Source organism: Larimichthys crocea, chromosome VI, assembly GCF_000972845.2.
Source record: "Larimichthys crocea isolate SSNF chromosome VI, L_crocea_2.0, whole genome shotgun sequence".
Classification (NCBI taxonomy): Eukaryota; Metazoa; Chordata; class Actinopteri; family Sciaenidae; genus Larimichthys; species Larimichthys crocea.
In genome coordinates this window covers 16,951,012-16,977,127 of record NC_040016.1, presented here as the reverse complement: position 1 = coordinate 16,977,127, position 26,116 = coordinate 16,951,012, and the positions used below count along the sequence as shown (strand labels likewise).

The following is a 26,116-nucleotide window of genomic DNA, read 5'->3' as shown; positions in this document are numbered from 1 at the left end:
AAAGATACTTGGTGTTTTTTGCAGGTAAAGGTTAGGAAGAGTACGTAAAAATCTTTCTTTTTATGGACTTGCAGCTCAGCAGTTAATCTCACTTCCAAAATGCAGTAATACAACTAAAACACATCCCAGAAGTTTTAGCAGCAGAACATTGCCAACAGTAACACTTTATTGCTTTATCATTATATAATGACCATAAACATTACGAGGAAGAATTACAATTAGTGTTATTATTGTCCTTGTAAAAGTACCTTTATTTATTAATTGATTTTTTTTGGCATGAACCAAAATTCCACTACAGCAAAAATAAAGTTACTTTTATTTACATAAATTAGCTGCTTGATTTCTTCTTCTTCGTCTTCTTGCTTCCTGAGGCGGGCTGATTATAGATACATGGTATATATAAATACATATTCACTGTACTTCATAGGGCAGATACAGATTTAGAAACACTGTACAACAATCCACACATAACCTCATGTGGCTGATGAGTTTCTGCAGACGTGCATTCAAGAAGGTCATGAGGCTGGTGGTGGTAAACTTCACCACCTCTCTGTTCATCTGTGTGGGTAAGAAAAGGCAAGTAAAGTGATACCATCCTGTGCTGACACAGTAAATCATCGCTCATTTTTTTTTAACCCCCTTCCTCACCTGACACAAGTCTTTCATAAAGGTCATCATAGAATGAAAATAGGCACTCCAAGGAGGAGTCCAATTATGCATTTTAAACATGTTTGAAAGATGTGCTCGGCTCTTATCGGCCGGGAATGCAGTCATCCAACATGTGTGTTTTCTGTTAGCCTGGCACTTCTGTCCATGATACCGCTTGAATAATATTGAAGTCGAAGCATTTCTATCTCTTATTTAACATGTGTTCACGTTCTTTCACATTATCCTATACACTGTTTTACTTCTTGAGAACTAGAGAGGTAACGCCAAGAGACATTTGCATACTAAATATTAACAGCTATCCCTCTTGTGTATATGCATGAAAAGACACAAATGAACTGCCAGACCTGTGCTGCTGGAGGTTTTTCACTACACAGATAATTGTATTTTAAATTGCTTGAGACATTTGATTTCATTCAAGCAAATCTGCAAAGCAAGATACTGACATGATCATTTTTATGTACACAAGTAATGTTTTGCTGTTGGAATGTAAATTAAAAGATAAATTGAGATTCAAAGTACTTCAAACCTTTATGTAGTAGCTGCCTGATCTTTCAGTTGTAGTGCATGATCTTCCTCAGCAGATCACATTTCCATTTTTTTGAAAACTTCTTGACCATGTTGGCTGAAAAGCTCATTCTGAAGATGATTGTTTGATATGATCAAAAGCTCCAGAGTATGCTGCATGTTGAAACCCTACAAGAATAATAGTAAGAAACAGTGTTTGATTTAGTGACATCTAGTTTCTGATTTCAAGCATCCAGCAAGTGTTTAGTTTGTCCATTCTGGGCTTTTACTGAAACATGACGGTTCAACATGAAAGGCACCCACGGCATCTGTAGATATAAAAGGATCTTTCTAATGTGACAAAAACATTAGAACATTACAAACGATTGTCATTTTCAGGTGATTATTCACTAAGGAAATTGTGGGGATGACAATTTTATTTAGCTGATTTGCCCGTTTTCTCAATACCAGTGTTCCCTTACCTTCATTGACTGTCTATGTCACTTAACCTTGACCAATACTCAGTACTACTAAGGAAACTTCTTTGTCTCACTATCTTTTAGCATAGACTGTAAGCCAGACATAGACACAGATGAGAAGTTGGCTACATGAAATAAACAAAACCAGGACACAACAGGTGGAGTATCATAGTTTAGTTCATAAATTCCGCCCGCATAGCTTCAGTTTCAGTGACATTTAAGACTTACTGTGGAGAGGTTTGACCGGTCTGATCAGTGGATTGACCACTGCAGCGTGCCTGACATCAGGTTGCAGACATCAGTTCTGGCTCAATTCGCTGTGATTTTTTTTCCTGAGCCACTGCAGCTAAAACTCCAAGTGAAAGTGCATCCAAGTGAAAACAACATTTGCAAAATTATGTCTGCGATATGTGTTGTCAGATTGTGTTTTAAAATTAGTATCCTAATATGTTTACATTCATAAAAACATGCCAGCATGTAGAAAACTGAACTTGAGAGCTGCACAATAGAGAGGAGGGGGCGGGGGGGATCAGTCCAGGCCTGTAGAAGTGCACGTGCTGTCGGCTCAGCACAACTTCTATTGAGTTGAGGCTAAGGAATTTATGGCGAGTAGAGTATTGTACAGCAGGATATCGTCAACACAAAGGAGTGCTTGAAGTGCTCCATAGGAAAGTGTGCACTGTGTGTGTGCGTTTGTTGGTAGGGGAGGAGGCTTATAAACAAACAAAAGATCAAAACAACCCTCGTGTGATGGAGATATCTGTCAGAAAGAAGTTTCCGATCATTTCAGCAGTCACCACTTGTGGCGCCCATTGGTGTGTATGATTACCCCCCATGTGTGTCCTAGAATATGTGTGATAACATTGAAAAGTGCTCTGACGTGTAACAAGATTTTCAGGAAACTTTTATAATGTGATAAAATAACTCAGCACTGTATGCTGGTCACATTAGGATGCACAGTCACCGTTTGGTTTAGCCACACAACACGGTGCAATTTAGAAAGATTAAATTGTGTAACAGTGTTATTGCACTCAGGTGAAGATATCTTTATGTTGTAGCTGTTGTAATCATTATCCAGGATGCACCCACTATTAAAAGTTGACACAGTTTGGCTGACGCATGATCAGGTTCATTATAAAATTGCACCAGGTTTTTAATCTTTACGGGAAATTTGATGTATGAAACTGAAAATAAATAATGAGGAATCAGGTTCTGCATTGTTAGTATGAATACCTGACTTTGAGGAAAGGTAACACTTTAAACCTGGTCTTATTCTCATAATTGTGGTTGTTGTGGTTCATGCTAATACTGCATTCAATATAGGAGCAAGCAGTGCAAGCCTCCTAAAGCTCTTTAAATTGACTTAAATTGGATATTATCAATATTTTTTATATTAACAAAGAGGCCTATGACTACATGTATGTAAAAGGGATCACTCAATTTTTCTCTAATTGTTCTCCACAGCTTTGTGGAGCTTTTAGTTTTACAGCCTTTGCTGTTTAGATTCAATCACACCTTTTATCTTCGTCATTTTGGACTGCAGCAGGCAGCTCAGCTGTTTGCAGCTCTGTTAAATCGACAGTATGCAACCTGCTTAGCACCAAAACAGCAGACAAAGTTAGTGACAAGCTGGTAAATATAGAAGCATATGTGTAACATTTGGCAGTTTAAAGTGGCAGATGTTTTCCTCAGGAGTTGGTGCAGAACAAAAAAGAGCTAAAAGCACGCTTCATCCCCCACCTATGTTCATGAGCTTTGGGTAGTGACTGAAAAAAACATGAGATCGTGGACACAAACAATTAAAATGAGTTTCCTCCACAAGGTGGCTGAGCCCAGCCTTAGAGATGGGGTGAAGAGCTCGGACATTCAGAGGGAGCTAGACCACTGCTCCTTCACGTCACAAGGAGCCAGCTGAAGTGGTTTGTTTATGTGATTAAGATGCCTCCTGGGCACCTTCCTTTGGAGTTCTGGCTATGTAAATCAGGGAACATGTCAATATGTAAACAAGACCTGACAAAGCACTTGTACTTTGTAGAGTTTTAAATCAATGAACTTAGGTACTTTGGTACCCAGCCATAGTTCTGTGTCTGACTCAGAGATAAAACAGGTTTCATCTTTAGGGTCCAAAAAGTATGTTGTATTTCAGTGTGATGAGTGTATTGCCTCAAGTCTCAAGGAATAAGTGCATTATATCCTTTAGTAAGAGACTAATGTCCCCTGAACTGCTTTCCTGAGCAAATGATGCATTGCTGTCGAAGCCAGAGCTGGACAGACCTTCAGTCACTTTCAGGCTCAGTGTCGAGACTGTTGCCTGGCCTTGTTCCACAGCAAGAAAAATGCTAGCCAAAAGCAGCTTCTCTGTCCTGAGAAGAGTAGAAAGAAATACCTTATGTCAACGTGTGTTTGAGTGGTAAGTGCAGTAAGGCCTTATAGGCCACATAATACATTATACCAGGTGAAAACTAGTGCATCCACTATATGGAATAGATGTTTTTCTACTGGTATGTGTGGGCTAATTGCCTTTTGCAACACTCTGCCCTCGACCCCAAGCCTTATGAAGACCCTACTCTCTCTCGGTTCAGCAATTCAGGATTTACTCCACTTTCATCTGCACCACCTCGTCTGCTCAAAAGGTAATTGCCACTGACTTTTGACCTGTGAGTGTCAATTCTGTGAGCCACTGTGCAATTATATTCAGTCCAGTCGACTCTGTAGGTGGTGCAATGTTTATTTGGTACCTGGTTGTACTGCGGATATTGTTTTTGTAAAATAAGCAGCTTTTATGAGACACCTCATGCTCTTATTATATGGCAGATCAGATTTATTTTGTAATATGTGAGTAAAAGAAGAGGTGCACGCCGTACACTTGATGAGGCGGGGTATACAGTACAAAAAAGCATCGAGAACAAGGTGGAAAATCAGTCACAGTAATGAACAAAGATGGTGGTGTGTGGTGACTGAGAATGTCCTAGTTTGATTGAGCACGTATAGCAGTTTTACTGCAGCTTATTATACTGTATAGGAGCTGTGTTTCACATAGCTTAGCTAATCAATTTTAATCCCTCTGACAATGCTATAAGGTCATTTACAGCGGTGGTTCCTAACCACTGAGCTGTATACTGTACCAGACCTCAGAACATTTGCTGCCAGCAGAGAAAATATTATGATTCATGAAAAAGTTGAATGATAATTCTTTAACTTTATAGGCCTCTGTCTTTACTTAGAACTCGCTGTCATGCACACAAGAAGAAACTCATTTTCAACTAAAATAGGTCAGCCTGTCTTCATCCAACTAATTCGATCTCTGTGTGCTTCCATATTCTTGCAACCAGGTGGCTAACATGAGTAAACAAGACTAAGAGTTTACAGCCTGCATGGAGGCTTTGTGAGATTGTACTAAATGCACAGTGGTTCTTTGAGCTGTATGCTTACACCAGTATAAACATGCTTACAGTAAAAATGCTGCATGATGATATTAAGCAGGTATAGTAGGAATAGAGATCTTAACATAACTATTTTTCACCAATGTCCCAAAGTAAAAAATGGCTGTCCCAGTTGTAAAATTATTCAGTCACTGCACATTACGCAGTCACCGTTGAGATTCATCTTCTTGCTGTATTTGCATCAGAGTGTGTGCCAGAGTGCTTTTGAATTGTAACTCTCTTGCAATTCTACATTGACAACTTTCAGTCCAGTGGCCATCCAAATATTAATTTTTTATTTTCCCAGATCAATTTTTGAATGACTGCTGTCCAACATCTTAGTTTAGCCTGTTAGCATGCTAATATTTGTGAATTAACACTAAACAGTACAGCTGAGGGTGATGGGAAGATTTGCAGGTTTTTGGTCCAAACCAAAGTATTGGACAGTTTGGGCTAACCTGATGATGGCGCTAGATTAAGAAAATTGGATCAAAGTTATACCAATTCACCCTGAGAAGACCATAAATGTCTGTACCAAACTTCATAATAGTCCATTCAATAATTGTTGAGGTATTTTAACAAATACAAAATATCGCCCTTATAGTGGCACTAGAGGGGAAAAAAACAAAGGATCACCAAATTTAATACAAGAAATTGAATCCTTGTAGAAAATTTAATGGTAATCCATCCAGTAGTTGTTGAGAAATTTCAGTCTAGATCAAAATGATGGGACAAACAACCAACTGACAATGTTGGTAACATTACCATCCCTAGAGCATTAAAATAAGCAAGATTTTTTTTAAGCATGTAAAGATATGCATGAATATATGCCTATAAGAATGTGTAAATATGAACACTTTGTCTCACATCCTTTTCCATTTTTCACACTCTGCCCAGAAGAAAACTCTGAATTCTGGGTGGGGTGGTGCTCCACTGCATCCTCTGTTTGAAAGGCAATAAAAAGGCTTTATTGGGTGGGAACAACATAAAACAACGTAACAAAGAGAATTAATGTTTTAAGGGTGTCAAGAATTTGAAGGCACTTTGCAAATCCACAGTGTTTCAATAACCTCATGTACTCTGGCTTTTCCTTTCCCAAGCACTCATACAAACTCATTAATAGCTCCTCTGGGAGTTTGGAAGAAAGGCTCAACTGACTGACCCCCAAAGTGTTAAGAAATTTTATTTCAGGTGCTTGAGGTCAACAATGTCTGTTGTTTAAGTAAACCGGATTTCTTATGGCAGCTCCATCCAGTATTCAGCTGAATAGCACTGATAAATCAGCTAATGCAGGAAAACAGATTCTTAGAAAGCATCTTATCTCCTAGAGTGCAGACATTATTTGATATCCTCCTAGGTCACACATACAACAGGGCCATGCAGTGGCAGTCATTACTCTAGCCTTGTGTGTGAGCCCAGCACATGACAGAGGGGTGGGGAAAACCTTGAGGGGCATGGCACTAAACCTCCCACAGCCAATAAGAAGTTGACTGACCTCAACATTTAGCACCATAGTGTCCAGATCTTCCAGCTGTTTGATCTGGGCACTGAATGAATAGAACTTTTCAGCACCACTTTAGTCACTGGAAACAGATGAGGTCTGCAGTCGAGGTGCCACCGGCAACTTTTGGACTGTCACAGTGGATATAGATTCACAGATCACTTCTGGAGTATCTGTGAAACATATGCAGTGATTTTACTTTTTATTTTATACATATTCAGAGACACTCAGTCCAATTCAATGATGTCTGCAGAGTGTTAACGTGCCTCCGAGACTGCTGTTTATCTGCAGAGCTCTTCTGACCCCATTCAAGAGCTCCTGCCAAGGTAAGAGGCTTGACACATACACACACATACTATGCACATTTAATATTTGCCAGACATCACTTGCATAATAATAATATAATTACTTGCATAAGTAGTCTATTTTTCAGCTAGTTATTCATGAAAGATGTATTGCTTTGTCAGTGTTGTAACAATTCCTATTATGTGAGTGTGCAATTTCCTTGAGCAAATATTTAGTGTGTGATTCACATTTATAATTCCCAGACAAATTCACTACATCTAATAGGTGGTATTAAAAATCTAGTTTCGTAAGAGGCCCAGAGCATGGCTACAGGGACAATGGATGAGAATTCTTTTGCTTGAAGCTGAAAAATGTAACCAAAGATTTTTTTGCAAATTTAACTTTGCCATCTATTATCAACCTGCTTATTTCAGTTTGGCTCACAATAAATAAAACAACAAAATCCAAATTCAATAAACTAAAGACCTCTTAGACAGAATGTGTAGAAGTGGCGTCCCTGAATGCAGCACATGGATGGCATTTCTATGAAAAAGGGTGCTTTGCATCTGTTGTCCTTCTAATAATGGTCAAATCCAACATCAGGATTTCAGCATGTGAAGTGCTGTGAATAAGTGACCCATGTTAGTTAAACTATTTCCAAGAAAAAATCAGTCTTGTATCCTTTAAGCAGTGACACCAAATCCTATTTGTACTAATGTCCTCTGCTGAGCGGGCCCTGTTCAGGGTAGGTATGGGTTGTCCAGTGGCACTTTCAGGCCGCCCACTTTGACTCCTTTATTTAGTCCTTTACAGTGTGAGGAAGGTTTGCGTTAATGTCTCAGCCCATTTGTCTACTTATTTCATTCTCCTATACCCAGTTTAAATGATCGACTCTGCAGTTTTCACTGAATTGTTTTACACTTTTCTTTCCATTTTAGAGCCAAGCGATCAATCCTTAGTATGAAATTATCCATTTTATTCATTCTTTTGGCAGTTTTGCCATTTTATCTGGAGTCCTGTCTGTCTTAAGGCGTTCCTCCATTCATCATCTAATGTCAACCACTGAATTTTTTATTATATAAAAATACAGACAACGCTGTCTCAGCTGCCAGCAAAGAACATTTCCCCAGCATACTGTCCTATTTGAGAGGCCGTCTGGTGGATGTTTGGTGACTATTTTCAGACAGAGAAAATCTTTCAGCTGACCTTTCTTGAAGTTGTGCAGACCTTCAGTAGTCTTAGAGTTCAGGGGAAAAGTGACGCCATCCAGAACATCCAACTTCCCTATTCATCCAAAGTGGCAACAGTTGCATATGCATAGCTCAGTTGGTAGAGTGTCTGCCCCATGTACAAAGCCTTTGCTGTGGCACCCCAGGGTTCAAATCCAACCTGTGGCTCTTTCCTGCATTTCATCTCCCATCTCTCTGTCCCTCTTCAGCTGTCTCTATCAAATAAAAAAACAGGAGACAACCAAAAAAAAAAAGAGCCAGAACAATTACTGAAAATAGTTCAGCATTCATTTACAAGCTATAAAGTTGGTAAATACATCCATATTTCTCGTTGTTACAGCTTTCAGCTTGAAAGTCATTGTAACAGGTGACAAACTCAACTCATTTAGAATCAGCCTTGCAGTTTTGATGCATCTAGCCTAATAAAGATAATGAGACAAATCTGACCTCTGCGCTCTGACAATTCACCTCCTGAACAGGGACACTCAACCATGCAGATCATTTGGTATCACCTTGTGGTCACATATGCAAACTCAGCACTTCCATCCTGATCAATCTGATCATGGCTGGGTCTTCTCAGACCTGATCAGCATAAAACATGGACGTAGCATCCGTGATGTCACCCATAGGTCTCTGAAGAGCCGTTGTTAAGCTCAGAGTGTGGTGGCTCTGGCTGTCGTAGGCAGTGCAAAGATGTGGAGCTGAGGCAGGCTAATTGAAGCCTGGATGCTTCAACAAGTCACCTGTGATTAGCCACACTGTTAATTATGCATAACTTTAAGCCTTAATATAATTTGAATGAGTGAGTGACGCCATCCAGAACATCCAACTTCCCTATTCATCCAAAGTGGCAACAGTTGCATATGCATATTAAAACAACAGGCACAGAAGTGTCGTTTAGCTCAGTTGGTAGAGTGTCTGAAATTCAGCTTTGGTACAGTTGTCATGGATGGGGAAATTAGCTATAGAGACTAAAAGTGTTTTTTGTACCAGGCTGCAAACATGATTGTTTCTGTTCAGAAGTTGGGCATTTTAATATGGAGAAGACACTTATGGAGATTGACTTGTTCTGTAGCCAGCCTGAAGTGGCCGTTTCAGGAACTGCAGTTTCTTCGTGTTGGCTTCATTTCACAACAGAAGTTGCCACGTGGCTATTACAGACCCAGGATCAGGATAACACATGGATCTGAACCCATGCAGGTCCTGAAGAAAGCAAATGATCCATTTCCCAAGATGTTTTGTTTTATGTTTTATAGGTATAAACTTTTCTTGAATAGTGGCCTGAAAGTTTCTACCATCCTATAGTTGTTAATCTTTGATATGTGCTGGTCTATCTTACAAATCACCAGTCTATGGGTCTGTGATACTATTACAATACTTAACAGTGAGGAAGCACACATGGTATGTGTTAGCTGTTCCTAACAATTCCGCCTCATTTTTGTGATGGTGTTAGCGTAAAAGTGAAAAACATGCAGGCATGTTATTGTTTAGAGTTACTATAATCTTCATCCTGTGCTGACAAATCCGGTGTAAATCCAATGTAAAACACCCAAGTGTTTCCTATGCAATTATTCCAAGTGACTCTTAATGTCTGTTAAATAAATAAGAAACTTAAGTTCTTATTTCACCACCATTACCGATCACATCTATAGAATAATGCAAGAGGAACATTTACAGCTGCATAGCAGCAGCTTAAATCCCAGCTCAATAACAAAAGTTCTTTAACACATTAAATATTCACTACTTGCTGAACACAACTGGCTTATTCAATAAGTTTTCAGAGCACTAAACCAATTCATCAACCACATCAAGTCCTCCTTGGCTGAAAAACACTATATCATCACCCACTCCTGAGCATATAGCCCTAAGCTATTGAGCAGTGTGAATTCAACCTGTGTTCATGGTCTGATCGATGTTTTCTCTGGATAGTCTCCCCTGTGTAAACAATACAGTAAGTTGTTTGACTCTGCAGATGGACTCTTATTCATCACCTCTAAAGTGAAACTGTGGGAGATCAGCGGATAGGAGCTCAGTGAACACATGCAGGGAGCAAAGCAAAGGAAAGCAAGGCAAAAACCCTTCCTTAAACTCTTATCAGGTTAGGGAAATAATGTTTGACAAATCTAATCATTTCCCAAATACACATGGGGTACCAGCAAACCAGAGGGACTCAGCAGTACTTACAGGTCAGTATACAGAACACTGTAGCAGATGTTGGTGAATTTATACAGTGAAATAAGTAAAAAGCCCACTATCAACAGAGAGTAGGAAGGCCAGTTCAGTCAGTTAGTAGGTAAGATGAGACACACGAGAGAAAACAGAGGTCAGAGGGTATGAGATAGATGGGAAAAGACAAAAATCAATACTGTCATCAACACAGATCTCTTCCACATAGGAGGTAAAGTAGTTTTCAATAGATGTGACAAGCACTGACTGGGGGTTAAAAAGATAAAAACTGTATAATTAAAGGGTGAGAATGGCTACGCTTCTGCAAAAGTAATTTTGTTATTCATTGCTTTCATTCTCTTTCATTGTCTGTTTGATGTGAACACAGCGTTTTGTCTTCAGTTTTGAAACATTTGACATCAGCAGCTCCGAACAGTTTTGCATCAGATTTGAAAATGAAAACCTTCAGCTCAAGTTAAACTGGTATGCATCGCCTTCCCACATTCATGGTAAAATATTTAACTTAACTAGATGCCCTTGTAGGAGGAATTTAAGTTACAGCAACAACAACAAATGTATAAATGTATAAAGTAAACTATACCTAAATAAATACATGAATTAGTTCACCACCATGGAAACCCAAGGTTATAATATTAAAGTTGTGGAACTTGAGGTATGAAGGTGAAGTTCCTGCTATATACCCAACAAAGACTTTAGTAACAATATTAAACTTTTGCAACAGAAATACTGGTTTGACTTTCCTTTTTGAAACCTCTAAAAAGGTTGCTGTTGCTGATATTTTTGATACAAAATTGCTCAGAGCTGTCAGATGTTTCAAAGCTGAGGACAAAACAGTCAAAAGTTCAATGACCTCTTGGATCAATGAACTGTTTTCAATAAATAAATAAATAAACAAAAATCAGAAGAAATATTTCAAGAAACAATTCATAATCCGTTGATGTTTTATTCTCTCCTGAACAGGTCCTCATATCTGTAAAGCGTGTTGAAATTGAAGAGGAGTTCTGTGAGTGAAGATGGCACCTGCTGTCGGTGGTCCTGTAGGCTACACACCACCTGAGGGTGGCTGGGGGTGGATGGTGGTAGCTGGGGCCTTCATCTCTATTGGCTTCTCCTATGCATTCCCCAAGTCCATCACTGTCTTCTTTAAAGAGATAGAGGCCATCTTCAATGTGTCCAGCAGCCAAGTGTCCTGGATCTCTTCCATCATGTTAGCAGTAATGTACGGCGGAGGTGAGTTATGATCAATAACACAACATGCCAAACATGGGTTTGTTAACACTTGACATTTAACACATCAAGACAATTTATAGATTGAATCAATTTCTGGCTCTTAGCACAACTTTGAAAGATTTATTCCTGGAGTGCTCCATTAAAAGCCAATGTGTTGCCTTTTTATCAAACACATGCAATGCATTTGTCCTTTCAGCTTTGGTTTGTCCACAAATAGGCCATAGGTTCTCAGAATTACAAGGCAGCTTACATCAAACTCTCATACTGAGATGAAACAATATTGTTAAGTCTTCTATTGAAGTGTTGTTCATGAAAGTGAAACATTATCTGTCTCATGAGCACATGAATAGGTTTTGGTCTTGTATACCCGCTTATTGTTTTCCCTTGTGCTTTGAGAGTGGAAGACCACCGGGGGCTTTGGTTGTGTTCCTGTGCTGATTAGAGACGCTGGGTGATGTCACAGAGGTCTGGCCAGTCAGGTGATGATAAGGCTCTATTCGTGTGCGTGATATTCAACATGGAGAGAACAAGAGTTCAAAGGAGCTCTCGTCGTCCCTCAAGGACTGTCTATGCTCTGAAATCAAAACACTACTGTTCTCTTTACTCTAACGTGTGATAAACTGGGAAAATGATGACTAAGGCATCTTTTTTTAATCTTAGGGAAGTTTCAGGAAAGTTGCTTTAGTGTGCCAAACTGATGTGAAGTGGAAAATATTACACCACATAAAACTACTTTGTATCAAATTTTCTATTCTGGGCTGAATATAAAATTTATTTGCAAGATCTGCAACAATAAAATAAAAGTGGACATGGTATTTTTTTATTTATTTTTTTGTTAGGGCAGCATTGCATCCATTTTACTCCCTGCATAGTGTTGAAGATATTACATTTTAGCTTTACTGTGTATTATATTTTTGCCGCATAACATCCATAAAAGCAAGTAGCCAAATGTCTGCTATTAACTTAAACAGTGTTACGTGTCAAAGACGTGCAAAACTTCTTTACACTGCGAGAACATCCGATTATTCTTCATTTGTATTTTACTTATTTTATTATTTAATGTGTTTTACAGTAGGAGTAACATTGCTGTTCTCTTGACTAAGTTTGCCACCTTTTCTCATAGCTAAAAAGGTGAGAGATGCACCTATGCAAACAAGTTATGATCCACATGAAAATTGCAAGTTGAGGTTTAACATTATTAATTAATGCAAATGTTTCGATGTAAATATATACACAGATGAGAACATGTTCTGTATGGTAATTGAAAGTAAGCAAGTGCGGAAATGTTTGTCAGTGCTGTGAGTGGATGACAGCTGAGTCTGTTAATGTATAATGTATATGTGTGATAAACATTTTGAGCACATCGGCAGGAGAAGTTCATTAACAACCTACTGTTGCGTACCTCTGTACTGCTTCAATTTTTGATTCATTACATTCATAATATTCTACATTGGTTTGTCTCCAACCTTTTTATCCTAACCAACTCTCCCTGCAAGACGGAAGGAAAGAACTCATTGCCAGCGTGGAGACTGCCTGCATTACAATTTAAAAACCCTTTGTCTTCCACCGTGCTGGCAAATGAGTCTGGACAACCTCTAAACAAAAACTGTCAGTTTCTATTTAGGTTCATTGGATAGTGCAGGGATTTGGCAGGAAGGCAGAAGTGTCTTCCATGTGGGTCCTCATACTCATTTAGGATGGTTGTTATAAGCCATAGATGGAGATAGTGTTTTGTGACCTGAATCCTCTGTGCATTTTAGTCATTTGTTTACAAGTCATAGGGATTTTCTTAAATTCATGTTGTATCCAAGGTGCAAGCATATTAACATGTTGATTTACTGCTACTTCATTCTGTCATACTTTCTTTAACACTAGTGCACCAGGTGCCAAAATTGCAAAAAAAAAAAAAAATGTATTTAAGAAGATACCAGTTGTTTTAATCCTATATGCATACAGTCTTATACACAACTCCCACTCAAAACTCATCCACCCACTGACTTGTCTGAACTGAGGTATTTCCAATAATCATTTCAAATGCATTTAGAGTCCATTTAAAAAGAATCCACAAACAAATTATTCCTCTGTCAATTTTTATGAATCCCTGAACCAAATAAATGCTTATTTCATTACAGCTTTCATGGTTTTTCTGACAGATCGCATTATTAATGGCATGAGAACACATCTACTGCAGTGCAGCACTGACAAAAATGATTGCAGAAGTTGTTTGAATTTGCTGAGCCACAGCTGTGGCACTGGAGCTCTCTGGTGGTCAAATATAGTACTGTGCATTGATGATTGGTTAGAAATCACCGTCCGACAGTTTATAATGTGTGTCTGTGCACTGTTTTGTTTGTTTGTTTATTTTTCTCTTTTTCAGGTCCTATCAGCAGCATACTGGTTAATAAATATGGAAGTCGTCCTGTTATGATGGCAGGTGGATGTCTGTCTGGACTCGGCCTTATTGCTGCATCTTTCTGCAACTCTGTTCAAGCACTGTACTTTTGTATTGGTGTGGTGGGAGGTACCTAATTTTAACTTTCTATGTTTTTAAGTTTGGTCATGAGTCACCAATTCTTTTAACTGCGCACTGTTGCCATCTAGTGTTCTTCAAAAATAATGCCTTTGAATCTCTAAACACTGTTTAATGCTTAAATACTTACTTACTAAGTATATACTTTTATTTTTCAACTCATATCTTTCAAAACTGGTTATTTTAGGTTTGGGATTGGCCTTCAACCTCAACCCCGCCCTCACTATGATTGGAAAATACTTCTACAATAGGCGCCCTATCGCCAATGGAATTGCCATGGCTGGCAGCCCCGTCTTTCTTTCCACCATGGCTCCTATAAACACCTGGCTGTTTGACAAGTTTGGCTGGAGAGGAAGTTTCTTGATCCTGGGTGGCTTGCTCTTTAATTGCTGTGTCGCCGGTTCCCTCATGAGGCCTATAGGACCAAAACCCAAACCTGCAGAGAGGTCCACAGAGAGGAGGACTGTAGCGCAGAGAATCAACAGCATCATTGACCTCTCTTTGTTCAAGCATCGTGGCTTTTTGCTTTATATCATGGGCAATATTGTGATGTTCTTTGGTCTCTTTGCACCACTGGTGTTCCTCAGTAATTATGCAAAGAGTAAAGACATCCCTAAAGAGAAGGCAGCTTTCTTGCTGTCTGTGTTGGCTTTTGTTGACATGTTTGCCCGGCCCTCAATGGGCATGGTGGCTAACACCAAGTGGGTCCGGCCCAGAATACAGTACTTCTTTGCCGCCTCTGTGCTGTACAATGGTGTTTGCCATGTACTAGCACCTATATCAGTAGATTACAAAGGCTTTGTGATTTATGCCATCTTCTTTGGGTTTGCTTTTGGATGGCTGAGCTCAGTGCTCTTTGAGACCTTGATGGACCTGGTGGGAGCCCAGCGCTTCTCCAGTGCCGTTGGGCTGGTCACTATTGTGGAGTGTGGTCCTGTATTGTTGGGGCCCCCTTTGCTCGGTGAGTTCATTTATTTAAATTTATCTCTGTGTAGTTTTCCATAGCTTAATAATATTGACTAAAATTATGCAACGTACACTCTCTTTTCACAGGGAAATTCAAAGACATCTATCACGATTACAAGTACACGTACCAGGGCTGTGGGATCCTCCTCATCGTCTCCAGTGTCTTCCTGTTTGCAGGCATGGGACTCAACTATCGACTGCTAGACAAAGAGAAAAAAGAGGAGGAGAGGATGGCTAGGGTGGGAGGTAGAGAACAAAAATCCAACAGGGCCAATGCTGCCAAGGAGATGGCAGAAGCTAGAAACTCAGAAGACACTGTCTAATACTCTACTATGTTAAGTTACATTTTTGTTCAATTTATTTGAGGATCAAATATCTGAAAAACAGATACTTGAGTGAAACAGAACAGCAGATGAACATTTTTCTGTTTCATAATTAATTGCTTTTGAAGACCACCACAGAAATCATAGCCTCATAACCTCACTTGCAATTCCACATGAAATATTTACACACCATTAAAGGGCTTTAAACTCTAATGAACAATCCACATAAAATACCTCTAATATTCTTATAGCAACTGTTTAGCCTTTGTCACATATATTGCTAGGATATTATGGTATGTTTGAAATCTTAGTTTGTATCACCATAACCTCTTTGTAACCTATTCTGCAGCACACCATTTATAGTATTTTAACCTTCTAAAATGTACAATCAAGTTATTTTTCGATGAGGAACATGCAAAGTGCTGCACTGTATTTTTTCAAAGGAATCTCAAATGTTCTATTTGAAAATGCATAATTATAGTGTTCACCTTTGCTTTTCTTGCCACATGATCTCTCAAACACATTTATAAGTACTTTTTCCTGGTTACCAGGACCTGATACTAGACCACTGTTCATTCATACTAATTATCTACTTATCTTTTAAGCATTTTTCAAGTGCATTAAACTTGTTGCATAGTTTTGTGTATTCACATGATGGGAAAATGTGACATTGTTTGCAAGTTACTGTATATGAAAATCATTGAGTTGAATAAACCGTCATTTGACAAGAACACAAAAGTCAACTCTTTGTTTCTAAGATTTAAAAAATGTTCTTTAGAGATGCACTTACTGTTTTTCTTAAAAGCTGCTTTGGTATCATGTAGTGTATCCTTTATTAAACTCACTTATCAAAATGTGCTCTTCTCATTTTATAACAACCACAGTAAACACACAAACACAAAAGAAACAGGCATCTTCACACAGAGTTGGCTTAATGGAATATTGGCTAGACGATAATAATCTCTGAGGTCATTTTTCACTGGCTGAACATTGTAATCCCAACATGTGCAAAACTAATTATGTATTGTTGATAGTTTCAAAGATACAAATGAGTATACTGTACCTTTCATTAAACAGAGAAGAGGGAAATAAAATAAAAAGGTTTAAGAAAAGTACTTTGCAGAATAGCCCTGTGGGTGCTGAGTACTAGTAATTATACAAAACGATGGGGAAGACTCACATTTGTATTCCACTTTTAAACATGCTAATATTGGTTGGTATGATAATTTTATAGTAGTCTTCTTGCTTTGGACAGTTTTGAAGTGCTGTGAAGGGATCTGAGCAATCTGTACAAAACAGCATGTTCAGTCAGGCTTTTTGATCAGTGAAATGTTCAAAATTATGGAGAGAGAAAAAAAAAGGTTTGCACTTGTTTTCATTTTATTTTTCCTTGAATAAAACTAGCCTGCTTATATAAACGAAAGAAACAACAAGGCTTCCCCCCCCCCTTCTTTTTCTTTTTTAGGCTTTATTGGTTAATTTCGGATTTGATAAGCTTCAGAAGAGTCTTGTGAACTATGATTATGACAGTCCAGAGGTGTGTCCCTTTTACCATCTTAATCTTACATATTGTGTTAAATAATATATTTGGAAATAATAAAAATACGCCCATACATTTCATCAGCGGTGGTGCGTTCATGGACAGACAGACAACGTGACAGCATCAGTGCTTTTTGCCTTAAACATCAAGTAACAAGTACTACGGCTTGTATAATTATAATATGCAAGCAAAGCAGGAATAAACCCCCACGTGGTTGAATCTGTATATACATACATATGCATACATATATATATATATATGCCTGTTGTCATATACTGGATGTGTAGTTTAATGTCCTGATGACCGTTACACAAAGTTTGAAACTTACCGTTAATGTCTCGAGACATAGAACAGGCGAATTCCTGCTCGCGCCCCCGTATGGCGGTGAGATTTAAACCGTTAACGTTTTAGCGGTAACCAACGGTAGTAAACAGCTTTTAACGTTAGCAATAAGAGGTAAGTAACTACCCGACTATTGTAAGTGAAGAGATAAATAACGTCGTGACGACAAATGTTTTCGCCTTATCCGTGTTGTTACTGCTTCGCTGTTGAGTTTAGGTTAGCTAGTTAACTTGACTTAAACTTAAACTGAACTTTTATTAGCAAGCTAATCGGCTAACCTAGCCGGACAGTAACGTTTGGTCACTGGGTAACTTAAAATAAGTTTGTAGCGTTACTCAGTGCTGGAAGTTACATTTAACTACTCAGGTACTGAAGCAAAAATTGTCAATGTCAAATGCCAATGTACTTGTACTTGAATATTTCCATTCTATGCAACTTCATACTACTACTGTTACATCTCTGAGCCTAATAGTCTTTTTTACTTACCTACTGTACATGCAGCTCCAGTTTTATTTTTTCTGATGAACTGAAGGATTAAGTGTTGTTTTATGAGGTGAGAAACCCATAAAGAGTACTCCTTAACGTTACTTTCTTTTTAAGATAAACTACTGAAACCCTTCTTGGGTTAACTGGAAAAGGGCTGTTTTCTGAGTTTTTTTCAGAAAGAAGTGGCAGTTTTCACAGGACAGCAAAGCTACAGACAAAATGATGATGAACTTCTGTCACCAGCTGCCAACACTGTTCACAGTTCAAAGAAGCACACACTTAAACACATAAAATAATATAGCAGAGCACTGACAGGGGCAGTTTTTCCTGCATCATGAATACTTTTGATACTTTGAGAAAATGTTGCTTTTGAGTCACTTACATGTGATTACTTTAGTAAGACTCCTTAGTGCAGTATTTCCAGTGTGTGATGTTGTTAGTTTTGACTGTACTTTGCACTAATATAGTATCTATGTGGTCATTTCAGGATGGAGAGAGACAGGGGTTTTAACTTCAAACTGTGGGTACCTCCGAGAGTAAGTAACAGACAGGTATCTACTGTTCATACTCGTGATATCATTGAGTGATTTCAGGAGTGCATTAAATTATCCAGTAGTTAAACAACAGTACTGAATAAAATAAAGGATTAGACACAAACAACGTCTTTTACTATGTGCTATAAGCTGAAAGCATTCATGAACAGTATTTATTACATATGATAACTAGCATAATTGCTGTTTTCCCCTAGGGTTACAGTAAATGTTCTGACAAAGAGCAGCGCATACCTTCCCCCAATATAAGCATGGTTGCACCAACTAAACCAACCAGACAAGGTATTTTCTATTAAACAACACTGGTCACAGTTTCAGCAAAAAACAAATCTTATAGACCTTATGATTAATTAATGATTGTCTTCCCTTTACAGACTTCCCCAAGATGAAAGTCGTGCCACCAATGGAACAAGACGAGGTAATATTTCCATTGTACAAAACCATGAAGCATGAATAGGATAGATTTGGCATTTGCAATGTGGTTATTCTAAAGCATATCGGTTTACTTCCCACCATTGTGACTTTCCCCCCAGAATAATTGCAATCCTGGACAGCTTTATTCCAAGCTGTTAGATGAAGTTGAGAAAATTAAGTGTTGGAAGATCAAAGCTGACGCTGACACCGCGCAAAAGGAAAGGAGACTCCAAGAAAACAAAAGAACAATTGAAACTCAGCGCAAAGCCATTCATGAATTGCAGGTGTGTGCCACAGTAACGAGTGTAACTCCCTCTCGCTCTCTCTCTAAACACAGTAATCTTCTGATTGATAATAGAGGAACAGCATACTCTGACACACTTTGATAGCTATAGTGGTATCTATTGTGTGTGTGTGTGCTGTCTTTACAGTTTGGAAACGAAAGTCTCAGTGTGAAGCTGGAGGAACAGATCAGTGAAAATGAGGATTTGAGAAACAAGTATGGGTTTTGTTTGTTTCAAAGTGATCCGGGACACATTAGATGTGTTATATTAACACCAGATAAACATGACAAATAACATATATATATATATATATATATATATATTAGATATAAAATATTTTGTGTCCCTATTTGAAATACAGGAACAACGCAACAAGGAACTTGTGTAATCTCCTCAACGATACTTTTCAGCGGACAGCTGCGAACATACATTTATGTAAGTAAGTTATTTTATGAATGTGTAGAAAAGAATTACAGATTGATGAATGTTTAATATCAAATCTTTACCATTTCTAGTTGAATCTGAAAGAGAAGAAACACATCATCTCTTTATGGATAACAGTGAAAATGTTCAGGTAAAATTGTTGTTCAGGAGTGAGTCAAACTGGACAGAAAGTTTGATGTTCAGTAAATAACTCACTTTTTTTTTTGTAGAAACTAATTGCAGCATTCGAAAGCCTTCGTATTCAAGCAGAAGCTGATCAACAAGAGATGCAGAAAGGTTTTTGGTTTTCGTTTTTTGGATGACTATTTCTACAGAAATTTCAAATCTGAAAATAACACAAGCATTGACAGTATAGGGTGAATTATAAATAGATAATTAACTATTTAATCTTCTTCCAGTCAAAGAGGCCTTGCTGCAGTTTGAAGATCTAAAAGAGAAATACCATCAGGAATATAACCTGAAAGAAAAAGAGGTTAGTCAAGTACAGCTCTCTTCAGATGACTTTATTCGGGAACATAATGTAACCACAAGCTTAAAGTCTTAAAGTACGTGTATTGCATTCACAGGTTTCTGTGCTTCAAACAAAACTCAAGGACACTGAGAATGAACTGCAAAAAATCCTGCTCGACTTCCATGAAGCCCAGACGCAGTGCAAACAGCTTCAAGAGGCAACAAGTAAGATCATGATTAGATTTCGAGATTTTTAGATTTGACTGAGTAAAGAGCATTGTGATAAACTTTGTTTTGAAAACATTGTTCTGTTTATCACAAACAGTTTTATCTTCTGTTTTTTGTTGAGCAACATTCTGTGTTTTGTCTGAAGGTTTGGATAAACATTTCCATGGAAATTTTATAGCAGCTTTGACTGTGACATCAACCATTAAATAACTGAACTTTGAATTATTGAAGTTTTGTCTCACTACTCACTGCTTATGAAAACACATCAAAAGTGGAAAAAACAGGCCTTACTATAAAACTATAAAATGTATTTTTTTCTCCAGTGCATGTTCAGTGAGCGGTATTAGGCACCTTTGTAATTTGAAGCAAGACTAGAAAACATTAGCAGAAATTATATCATTAAATGTTTTTTCAGATGAGCAACAGGAACTTCTCAAAAGCTCAAAAACCGAACAGGAGTCCCTTCTTCAACAACTGCTCAACGCAGAGCAGTGCTATGAAGAAGCTGAGGTCAGTGTGTTGAGATCATTTTCAGTGACACTGGGCTATCTCTGTCCACTTTGACTTAAATGTTTTCCTTACCTTAGAAAAAATATGAAGCTATTGCGGCAAAGCTGGAACAGAATAAAGAAGAGTATGCAAGGACGATTCAAAGCAGAGACTTAAACTTGGAAGAGCTCACCAGAGTTAAAGATCAGCAAGCAGAGAAGATGGAGCAGATCCAGACAACTAATCAGGAGCTACAGAATTCACTTGCCTTAGAGATACAGAGGTATAATTAACTCCTGAAAATTCATAGCACCGTCCTCAGCGAATGCAATCTTTTCTCATGCTGTTCATGTTGTGACTCATTTTCAAGAGCCAGTGAACTTGAGGATAAACTCATGTCAAACAACCAGGAACTTGAAAGGACAAACACACTTTTAGGTAAGCCTCACTGAGTTGAGTATGGAGATATTTTTATTTGCTTCTATGTCAGGCTGGAAAAAAATGTTTTAATCAACAGGAGAGACCATGGAGCAGAGTGCAAAGAAAGATGGGCAGATCAAAATCTTTGAAGATGAACTGGTAATTCTTTTTTGTTTTTTGTTTTTCTTGCATTCATCATTTCTTACTCTTTTTTGGGAAATTGTTTTTATAATCAGCATATATATCGTAGCTTCACTGCATTGCATTTTATTTTTTATATTTCCTCAGATCAAAGTGCATGAGCTGCAGGAACAGTTCAAGTCCAAATCAGTCATTGCAGCAGAGCTTGAGAATGAGGTCTCTTATATAACGTTATGTTCCTTTCCACATTTTAAACTCCTCAGATTAAAAAAAACAAAACAAAAAACGTAATAAATCCACTTTGTCTCACAGGTACAGAAGCTCAGATTAACAGCAGCAGATGCCATCAAGAACAAAGAAGACACAGAACTGAAGTGTCAACGCAAGATAGCAGATATGGTCGCCCTGATGGAAAAATACAAGGTAAGGTCATGGAGTAGGTTTTGCTGCTGTGAAAGTTTTTTTCATGACTGTCAATCCCAAACCCATGAGGCATTTGAGGAAATTGACTTGTTATTATTAGAGTCAGTATGACCGGATGGCTGAAGAAAAGGATGTAGAACATGATGAGAACAAGAAGAAAGTGATGGAGGCTATTGCTTGTCAGAAATCACTGGTATGATGTGGAAAATTCATGAATTTATTTTAATGAAAGTATAAAACAGTTATATAATACAGATATTACAACATATCAGGTTATATATTATAACATTGCCAAAATTAAATTCTAATTTCCAGGAGTTGGATATCTTGAAGCAGAGGGTGGATAACGATCAGCTGAAGGAGCAGCTGAAGACAGAAGTGACAGAGAAGGTATGTCCTAGTTTGAACCTGTTTATATTAGGCTTTGTACTGACACAGGTTGAGACAGTAAGTTCTTTGAACACTTAGGAAAACCTGCAGAAGGAGCTAACTGATCTGAAGAAAGAAATTACATCATTGAAAATGACTCAGCTGTCAGCAGTAAAAAACAAGCAGGTACAACATCTGTACATTACATAACTGGTTACCACTGATGGCGTCATGACTTGTTCTTAACCAATAATTCATTTTCTAAATTCTAGTCACCTGCTGTGAACAGTAAACAAGTGAGATGTTCAGGGACCCCAAAAGAGAGTTCTTCAAAGGTGTTTGACTTCTCCAAGAGCAGGAAAACTCTGTCCTGCAGCCAAGATGGAAGTGCAGCATTTATGAAGAAATCTGTGAGTTTAATCCAAGAGTTTGTAGACAGATTTCCTCATGTGAGGCATATTCTAGTTATTGTTGAGGTGAGATGGAAATGAAGTTAAAGTTCATGTTTTGTGTAATGTCATTCTTAACGTACACTGTGTGTCAGCAGTTAATGAATGCTGTGTGAACATGTCACTAGACTGTTGCTGAGTCATACTGAAAAATGTAACTGTGATAACATTTTATGTCTTTTAAGGTTAAAGAATTTGACTCTGAATCCAAAAGAAGTGGAATATCACCAAAGATCAAGGTAGGAAATTCAAAAAATGTAATGTTGACTGGCAATTATAGAAATGAGTATACCATAAGAGTTCACTCGGTGTATGTTAGTCCATGTACTATTGTATCATTCGTATAAACTCTAACCGTGACAGTGACTTTCATCATAGGAAATTCACATTGAAGACCTGAAAATCGCAAAAAACAAAAAAAACAGGGTGGAAGGAGCATCAAAGATCAAAGTAATATACTGTATCATTGTGACATTTTCCAAAATGAATAAAAAGTATTAATGACTTTTGCTGACATTTACTTTTTGAAATCCCTCATAGTCCTATAGGATCAAGACACCCCCTCCTTCTCAGACAGCACACTGGGAGAAGAGCGTCATAGAGCTCGACCCGAAGTCTGACAGCTCTGATCAAGCCGATCTCTTTGTGAGTATTTTTATTGCTTAATGTTTATATACAGCATCACGATCTGTGTTAGTTTTGTTTTTTTTGTCTTTTCATAGACTTTATTTATGATTGTTTTTCCTTTTTTTCCAACACAAAAAACAAACATGACAAAGTAGAACAAAAGAAAACAAACAATTTGATAGTTTGCAGAAAAAAAGTACATATGCATCAATCTGTGCAATGACTGAAATGACCAAAACATCACATGAGGAAGGCCAAAGACGTAGGCTAGAAAGCTAAAATCCTGGCAGATCAAAGCACAGTGAATACTGTACAGTACAATACAATTGGTTCTCAAGTTGGCACCTCTCCCTCCCAATATTTTAGATCTTAAGAAACTTAGACAAGAAATCCCTTTTTTAAAGCAAGGAAGGGAACTAGTGCAGTGCAATTTCTTGTCTTGTGATGCTCTTTGAAAATTATATTTATGCATTTTATGCTTAGACAAAGAAGAATGAAACCATTAATTCATTAAAAACACGGATCAACATTTTTTTCAGGTCAAGTGCCCTGTCACTCACAAATCCCCAGGGAACTCTTTGAAGCTAGCTGCAATAAAAAGGATGAGAGATGCTGGTTGGACTGCTGTGATTGGCTGTGACAAGAAAAAAAAGAAGACCATTGAGAAGATCTTTGCATAAATGGTGCTGTTACAGTTTTAGGTGTCCATGTTTAAATGTTCATAACATGCATACATCGCACGGTTAGGAATCAAATAGACAATAATTGTATTAGCAAGAGGCACATTTATTTCTTAACATGCATAGAAAGTATTGCTGTGGATCAGTTAAACATCGTTCTTACCAGAAAGATTTAGGTGTTCGTGTTCCAGTTCATTTTGGATTTAGAATTAGATTTTAAGTGATTGTCATGTTATCCTCTCCACTTTGAACTTTGTTGTATGTAATAATTTGTCTTTACCGGTGTTCACATGAAATCTCAATGGTTCTGCATAAGCTTATGTTGTTGTTGTGGTAAATGTGTAGTTCTTCTGTATTACTATCTTAATATACAGTATATTAATGTATTCCTGTGTCCTAGCATTGAAAGTGATTGAAGTAAATTTGACAGCATTGTCCTTGTTTGGATGTTCTGCTCATTGTCTCTCTGCCATTACCCTCTCATGAAGAATTTGATTTCCACAAGGGTGAAATTTCAGTCTTGAAATTGTCCTAATTGGCAGATGTGGAAAATTGGTTTTGTTCATGCCTGTTGAGCACCAAAGGTGATCTCAAATTGTAGGAACGCTCTCTCCTTAATGAAGGAACTGGAGGCGGAATTGAGATTGGTCTGCTGAGGCTGTTGGTACATTGTCGTATATTGGATGGCCATCATAAAGTCCTCCGGAAATTACGAGCGTGTCATCATCTGCCACAAACGCATCTGTTGAAAATTAAGCAGGTATATTTAACTGCTAATAACAAACAAACAAAATAGTTTATAATTATTGCATGATGAAGGGGAAGTCCTTACCCGTGTCATCAGTGTTGTTAAGAGGTTGATGCAAGTATTGGATTTTGTGTTTGCATTTGTAAAACATGAGCACAACCAATGACATCGCAAACACTCCAAGAAAAACGCTGAACAGAATGGTCATATTCTTTTCTGAGCTGTTTAGTCGCAAAGCTAGTAACAGGAAAAAGGGAAGCAATTAATACCATTCATATTGGTTAAATATCAACGTGCAACGAGCAGTTAATCCTCAATAAATCAGGAGGTGTGACGCTTACCTTGTGTGGTTCTGTCCAGTGACTCTGTGGTTGTGTTGACAGTGTGAGATGAATTTGCAGTTGTAAATACCGTACTGTCAGATGTATTTGTGAAACCCCCTGTGGTCTGCATGGCTGACGTTGTCATTGCAGTCGATGTTGGAGTGTGAGTGCCAGGTGCCGAGGTCTTTGGTGACGTACTGTTTGTCAGAGGAGTCATGATGGTTGTTGACTGAGAAGTCTGGGGTTGACTTGTGCTCTCAGCTGCAGCTGTTGTAGTATTGGTAAATGTTTCATTGCCAGGGGTCATGTTGGTGAATGGAGTCGTGTTCTCAGTCAAGTTTGAGATTACAGTTGCATGCACAGTCGAGTTAGGTAGAGTTACCATTGTAGTCGTGTGTGTCAGGTTTAAGTCTGGGGCTGTTATTGTAGGTGTGACAGTCGTATTCCCATGATCTATTTGTGCCACAGCCAAAGAAAGGACCAGAAGGTAACAAGCCAGGGTAGGAAAGATGGTATCCATGGTTATTAAGTCCTGTACTGGGAAACAAAATATGGACTGAAACTGACACCTGAATGAAATAAACACTGTAGAAACATTCATCTTAGCAATAGTTTGAGAGTTTAGACCTAAAGTCTGAACCCCACATAGTGAAAACAATACCGTAAATATGGTGTATGACCTTTTGTAGGTACGTCATATGCAATGTATTTTCAAAGCTTATTTACGTGTGCTTACAGCAGCAATAAATCACTTCATATGGACTAAATATGACAATGTACGGAACTACGAAAACATAATTGCTGAGCAGCTGTAATCTTTTGTAGCTACGTCAATAGAAAATCTTCTAATCTCTCCTGTGAGAGCTTGACTCAAGGAAGTCCAAACTTTGATCAAGAACTAAATTACTTTTGCAAAACTTAATTCGTAGACTGAATTAAATCAAACTCACCTTGTTTTTGTTGTTGTTGTTTTTTTCAGTATCAGTGAAAAGAGTAACTTTGTTCATGTACCTAGCAGTGAGTCTGCCTCCATATCACAGCTGACTCTCCACTTCCTGTAAACCTGATACGGCTGAAGGATTGATATGCTGGCATAGTGGCAGGTAGAAGTGGGCAGGTCAGTGCTTTGTAAACTTCTTTTATTGCATGTTGCCAGGGAAACAAAGGGTAGGGCTATTACCTAGACCAAAGCTCAATCTCTCTGTTTGTCTGTCGCTCCCCTGCTTTGTTAAATTTACCAGCCCTGAGTAGAATAGAAACTGCAATGCCAAATTAACTGCACAGTAAATGTATCTTTCTTGGCACCGTCTTCTCTCTCATACATTTGAAGGTCATACCCTCACTGAAGTTGAGCGTTTGCATGTGTGTGTGTTTTCAGTAAAC

General features: G+C 38.1%; 3 protein-coding genes and 1 long non-coding RNA gene across 11 annotated transcripts; 2 read left to right on the top strand and 2 right to left on the bottom strand.

The window, feature by feature from the left end:
* Positions 1–341: 341 nt before the first annotated feature.
* Positions 342–17,307, bottom strand: LOC113745915 (uncharacterized). Of its 2 annotated transcripts, XR_003462484.1 has the most exons (4): positions 17,194–17,307; positions 15,131–15,202; positions 1,196–1,362; positions 342–558 (listed from the first exon to the last, which is right to left on the bottom strand). It is a non-coding gene; the product is annotated as an uncharacterized LOC113745915 (long non-coding RNA). The 2 variants fall into 2 exon arrangements; XR_003462483.1 differs by lacking the exons at positions 342–558; positions 1,196–1,362 and adding an exon at positions 14,360–14,472.
* Positions 6,504–16,156, top strand: LOC104918366 (monocarboxylate transporter 1-like). Its single transcript, XM_010730089.3, has 5 exons — positions 6,504–6,901; positions 11,237–11,506; positions 13,884–14,027; positions 14,224–14,997; positions 15,090–16,156. Exons 2-5 carry the CDS (start codon positions 11,290–11,292, stop codon positions 15,323–15,325), a joined length of 1,371 nt encoding a protein of 456 aa, XP_010728391.1. The 5' UTR covers positions 6,504–6,901; positions 11,237–11,289; the 3' UTR covers positions 15,326–16,156.
* Positions 17,211–24,103, top strand: sycp1 (synaptonemal complex protein 1). 3 transcript variants are annotated; one of them, XM_010730090.3, is made up of 25 exons: positions 17,211–17,321; positions 18,181–18,244; positions 18,442–18,526; positions 18,619–18,662; positions 18,778–18,942; positions 19,090–19,157; positions 19,304–19,377; positions 19,458–19,516; positions 19,596–19,662; positions 19,785–19,858; positions 19,953–20,061; positions 20,480–20,574; positions 20,652–20,836; positions 20,924–20,991; positions 21,071–21,132; positions 21,262–21,330; positions 21,427–21,537; positions 21,638–21,730; positions 21,853–21,927; positions 22,006–22,092; positions 22,179–22,316; positions 22,541–22,594; positions 22,734–22,805; positions 22,896–23,000; positions 23,522–24,103. In XM_010730090.3, exons 2-25 carry the CDS (start codon positions 18,182–18,184, stop codon positions 23,660–23,662), a joined length of 2,163 nt encoding a protein of 720 aa, XP_010728392.3. In that variant the 5' UTR covers positions 17,211–17,321; position 18,181; the 3' UTR covers positions 23,663–24,103. The 3 variants fall into 3 exon arrangements, with proteins under 3 accessions (XP_010728392.3, XP_010728393.3, XP_027135403.1); XM_010730091.3 differs by having other exon boundaries at positions 17,212–17,321; positions 18,181–18,229; XM_027279602.1 differs by lacking the exon at positions 17,211–17,321 and adding an exon at positions 17,501–17,573 and having other exon boundaries at positions 18,181–18,229.
* A 126-nt stretch (positions 24,104–24,229) lies between these two features.
* Positions 24,230–26,027, bottom strand: si:ch211-105j21.9 (integumentary mucin A.1). 5 transcript variants are annotated; one of them, XM_019258160.2, is made up of 4 exons: positions 25,684–26,027; positions 24,752–25,270; positions 24,495–24,647; positions 24,230–24,404 (listed from the first exon to the last, which is right to left on the bottom strand). In XM_019258160.2, exons 2-4 carry the CDS (start codon positions 25,251–25,253, stop codon positions 24,277–24,279), a joined length of 783 nt encoding a protein of 260 aa, XP_019113705.2. In that variant the 5' UTR covers positions 25,254–25,270; positions 25,684–26,027; the 3' UTR covers positions 24,230–24,276. The 5 variants fall into 5 exon arrangements, with proteins under 5 accessions (XP_019113705.2, XP_010728397.3, XP_010728396.3 ...); XM_010730095.3 differs by having other exon boundaries at positions 24,752–25,265; XM_010730094.3 differs by having other exon boundaries at positions 25,745–26,027.
* Between the last annotated feature and the right edge of the window lie 89 nt (positions 26,028–26,116).

Coding starts and splice junctions, on each gene's coding strand:
- LOC104918366 (XM_010730089.3), top strand. CDS start 11,290: ATGGCACCTGCTGTCGGTGGTCCTGTAGGCTACACACCACCTGAGGGT. Junction 11,507..13,883: donor AGCAGTAATGTACGGCGGAG/GTGAGTTATGAT, acceptor TCTCTTTTTCAG/GTCCTATCAGCAGCATACTG. Junction 14,028..14,223: donor TTGTATTGGTGTGGTGGGAG/GTACCTAATTTT, acceptor TGGTTATTTTAG/GTTTGGGATTGGCCTTCAAC.
- sycp1 (XM_010730090.3), top strand. CDS start 18,182: ATGGAGAGAGACAGGGGTTTTAACTTCAAACTGTGGGTACCTCCGAGA. Junction 19,517..19,595: donor ATAACAGTGAAAATGTTCAG/GTAAAATTGTTG, acceptor TTTTTTTTGTAG/AAACTAATTGCAGCATTCGA. Junction 20,837..20,923: donor CTTGCCTTAGAGATACAGAG/GTATAATTAACT, acceptor CTCATTTTCAAG/AGCCAGTGAACTTGAGGATA.
- si:ch211-105j21.9 (XM_027279603.1), bottom strand. CDS start 25,334: ATGAATGTTTCTACAGTGTTTATTTCATTCAGGTGTCAGTTTCAGTCC. Junction 24,648..24,751: donor ACTGGACAGAACCACACAAG/GTAAGCGTCACA, acceptor TCCTGTTACTAG/CTTTGCGACTAAACAGCTCA. Junction 24,405..24,494: donor TAACAACACTGATGACACGG/GTAAGGACTTCC, acceptor AATTTTCAACAG/ATGCGTTTGTGGCAGATGAT.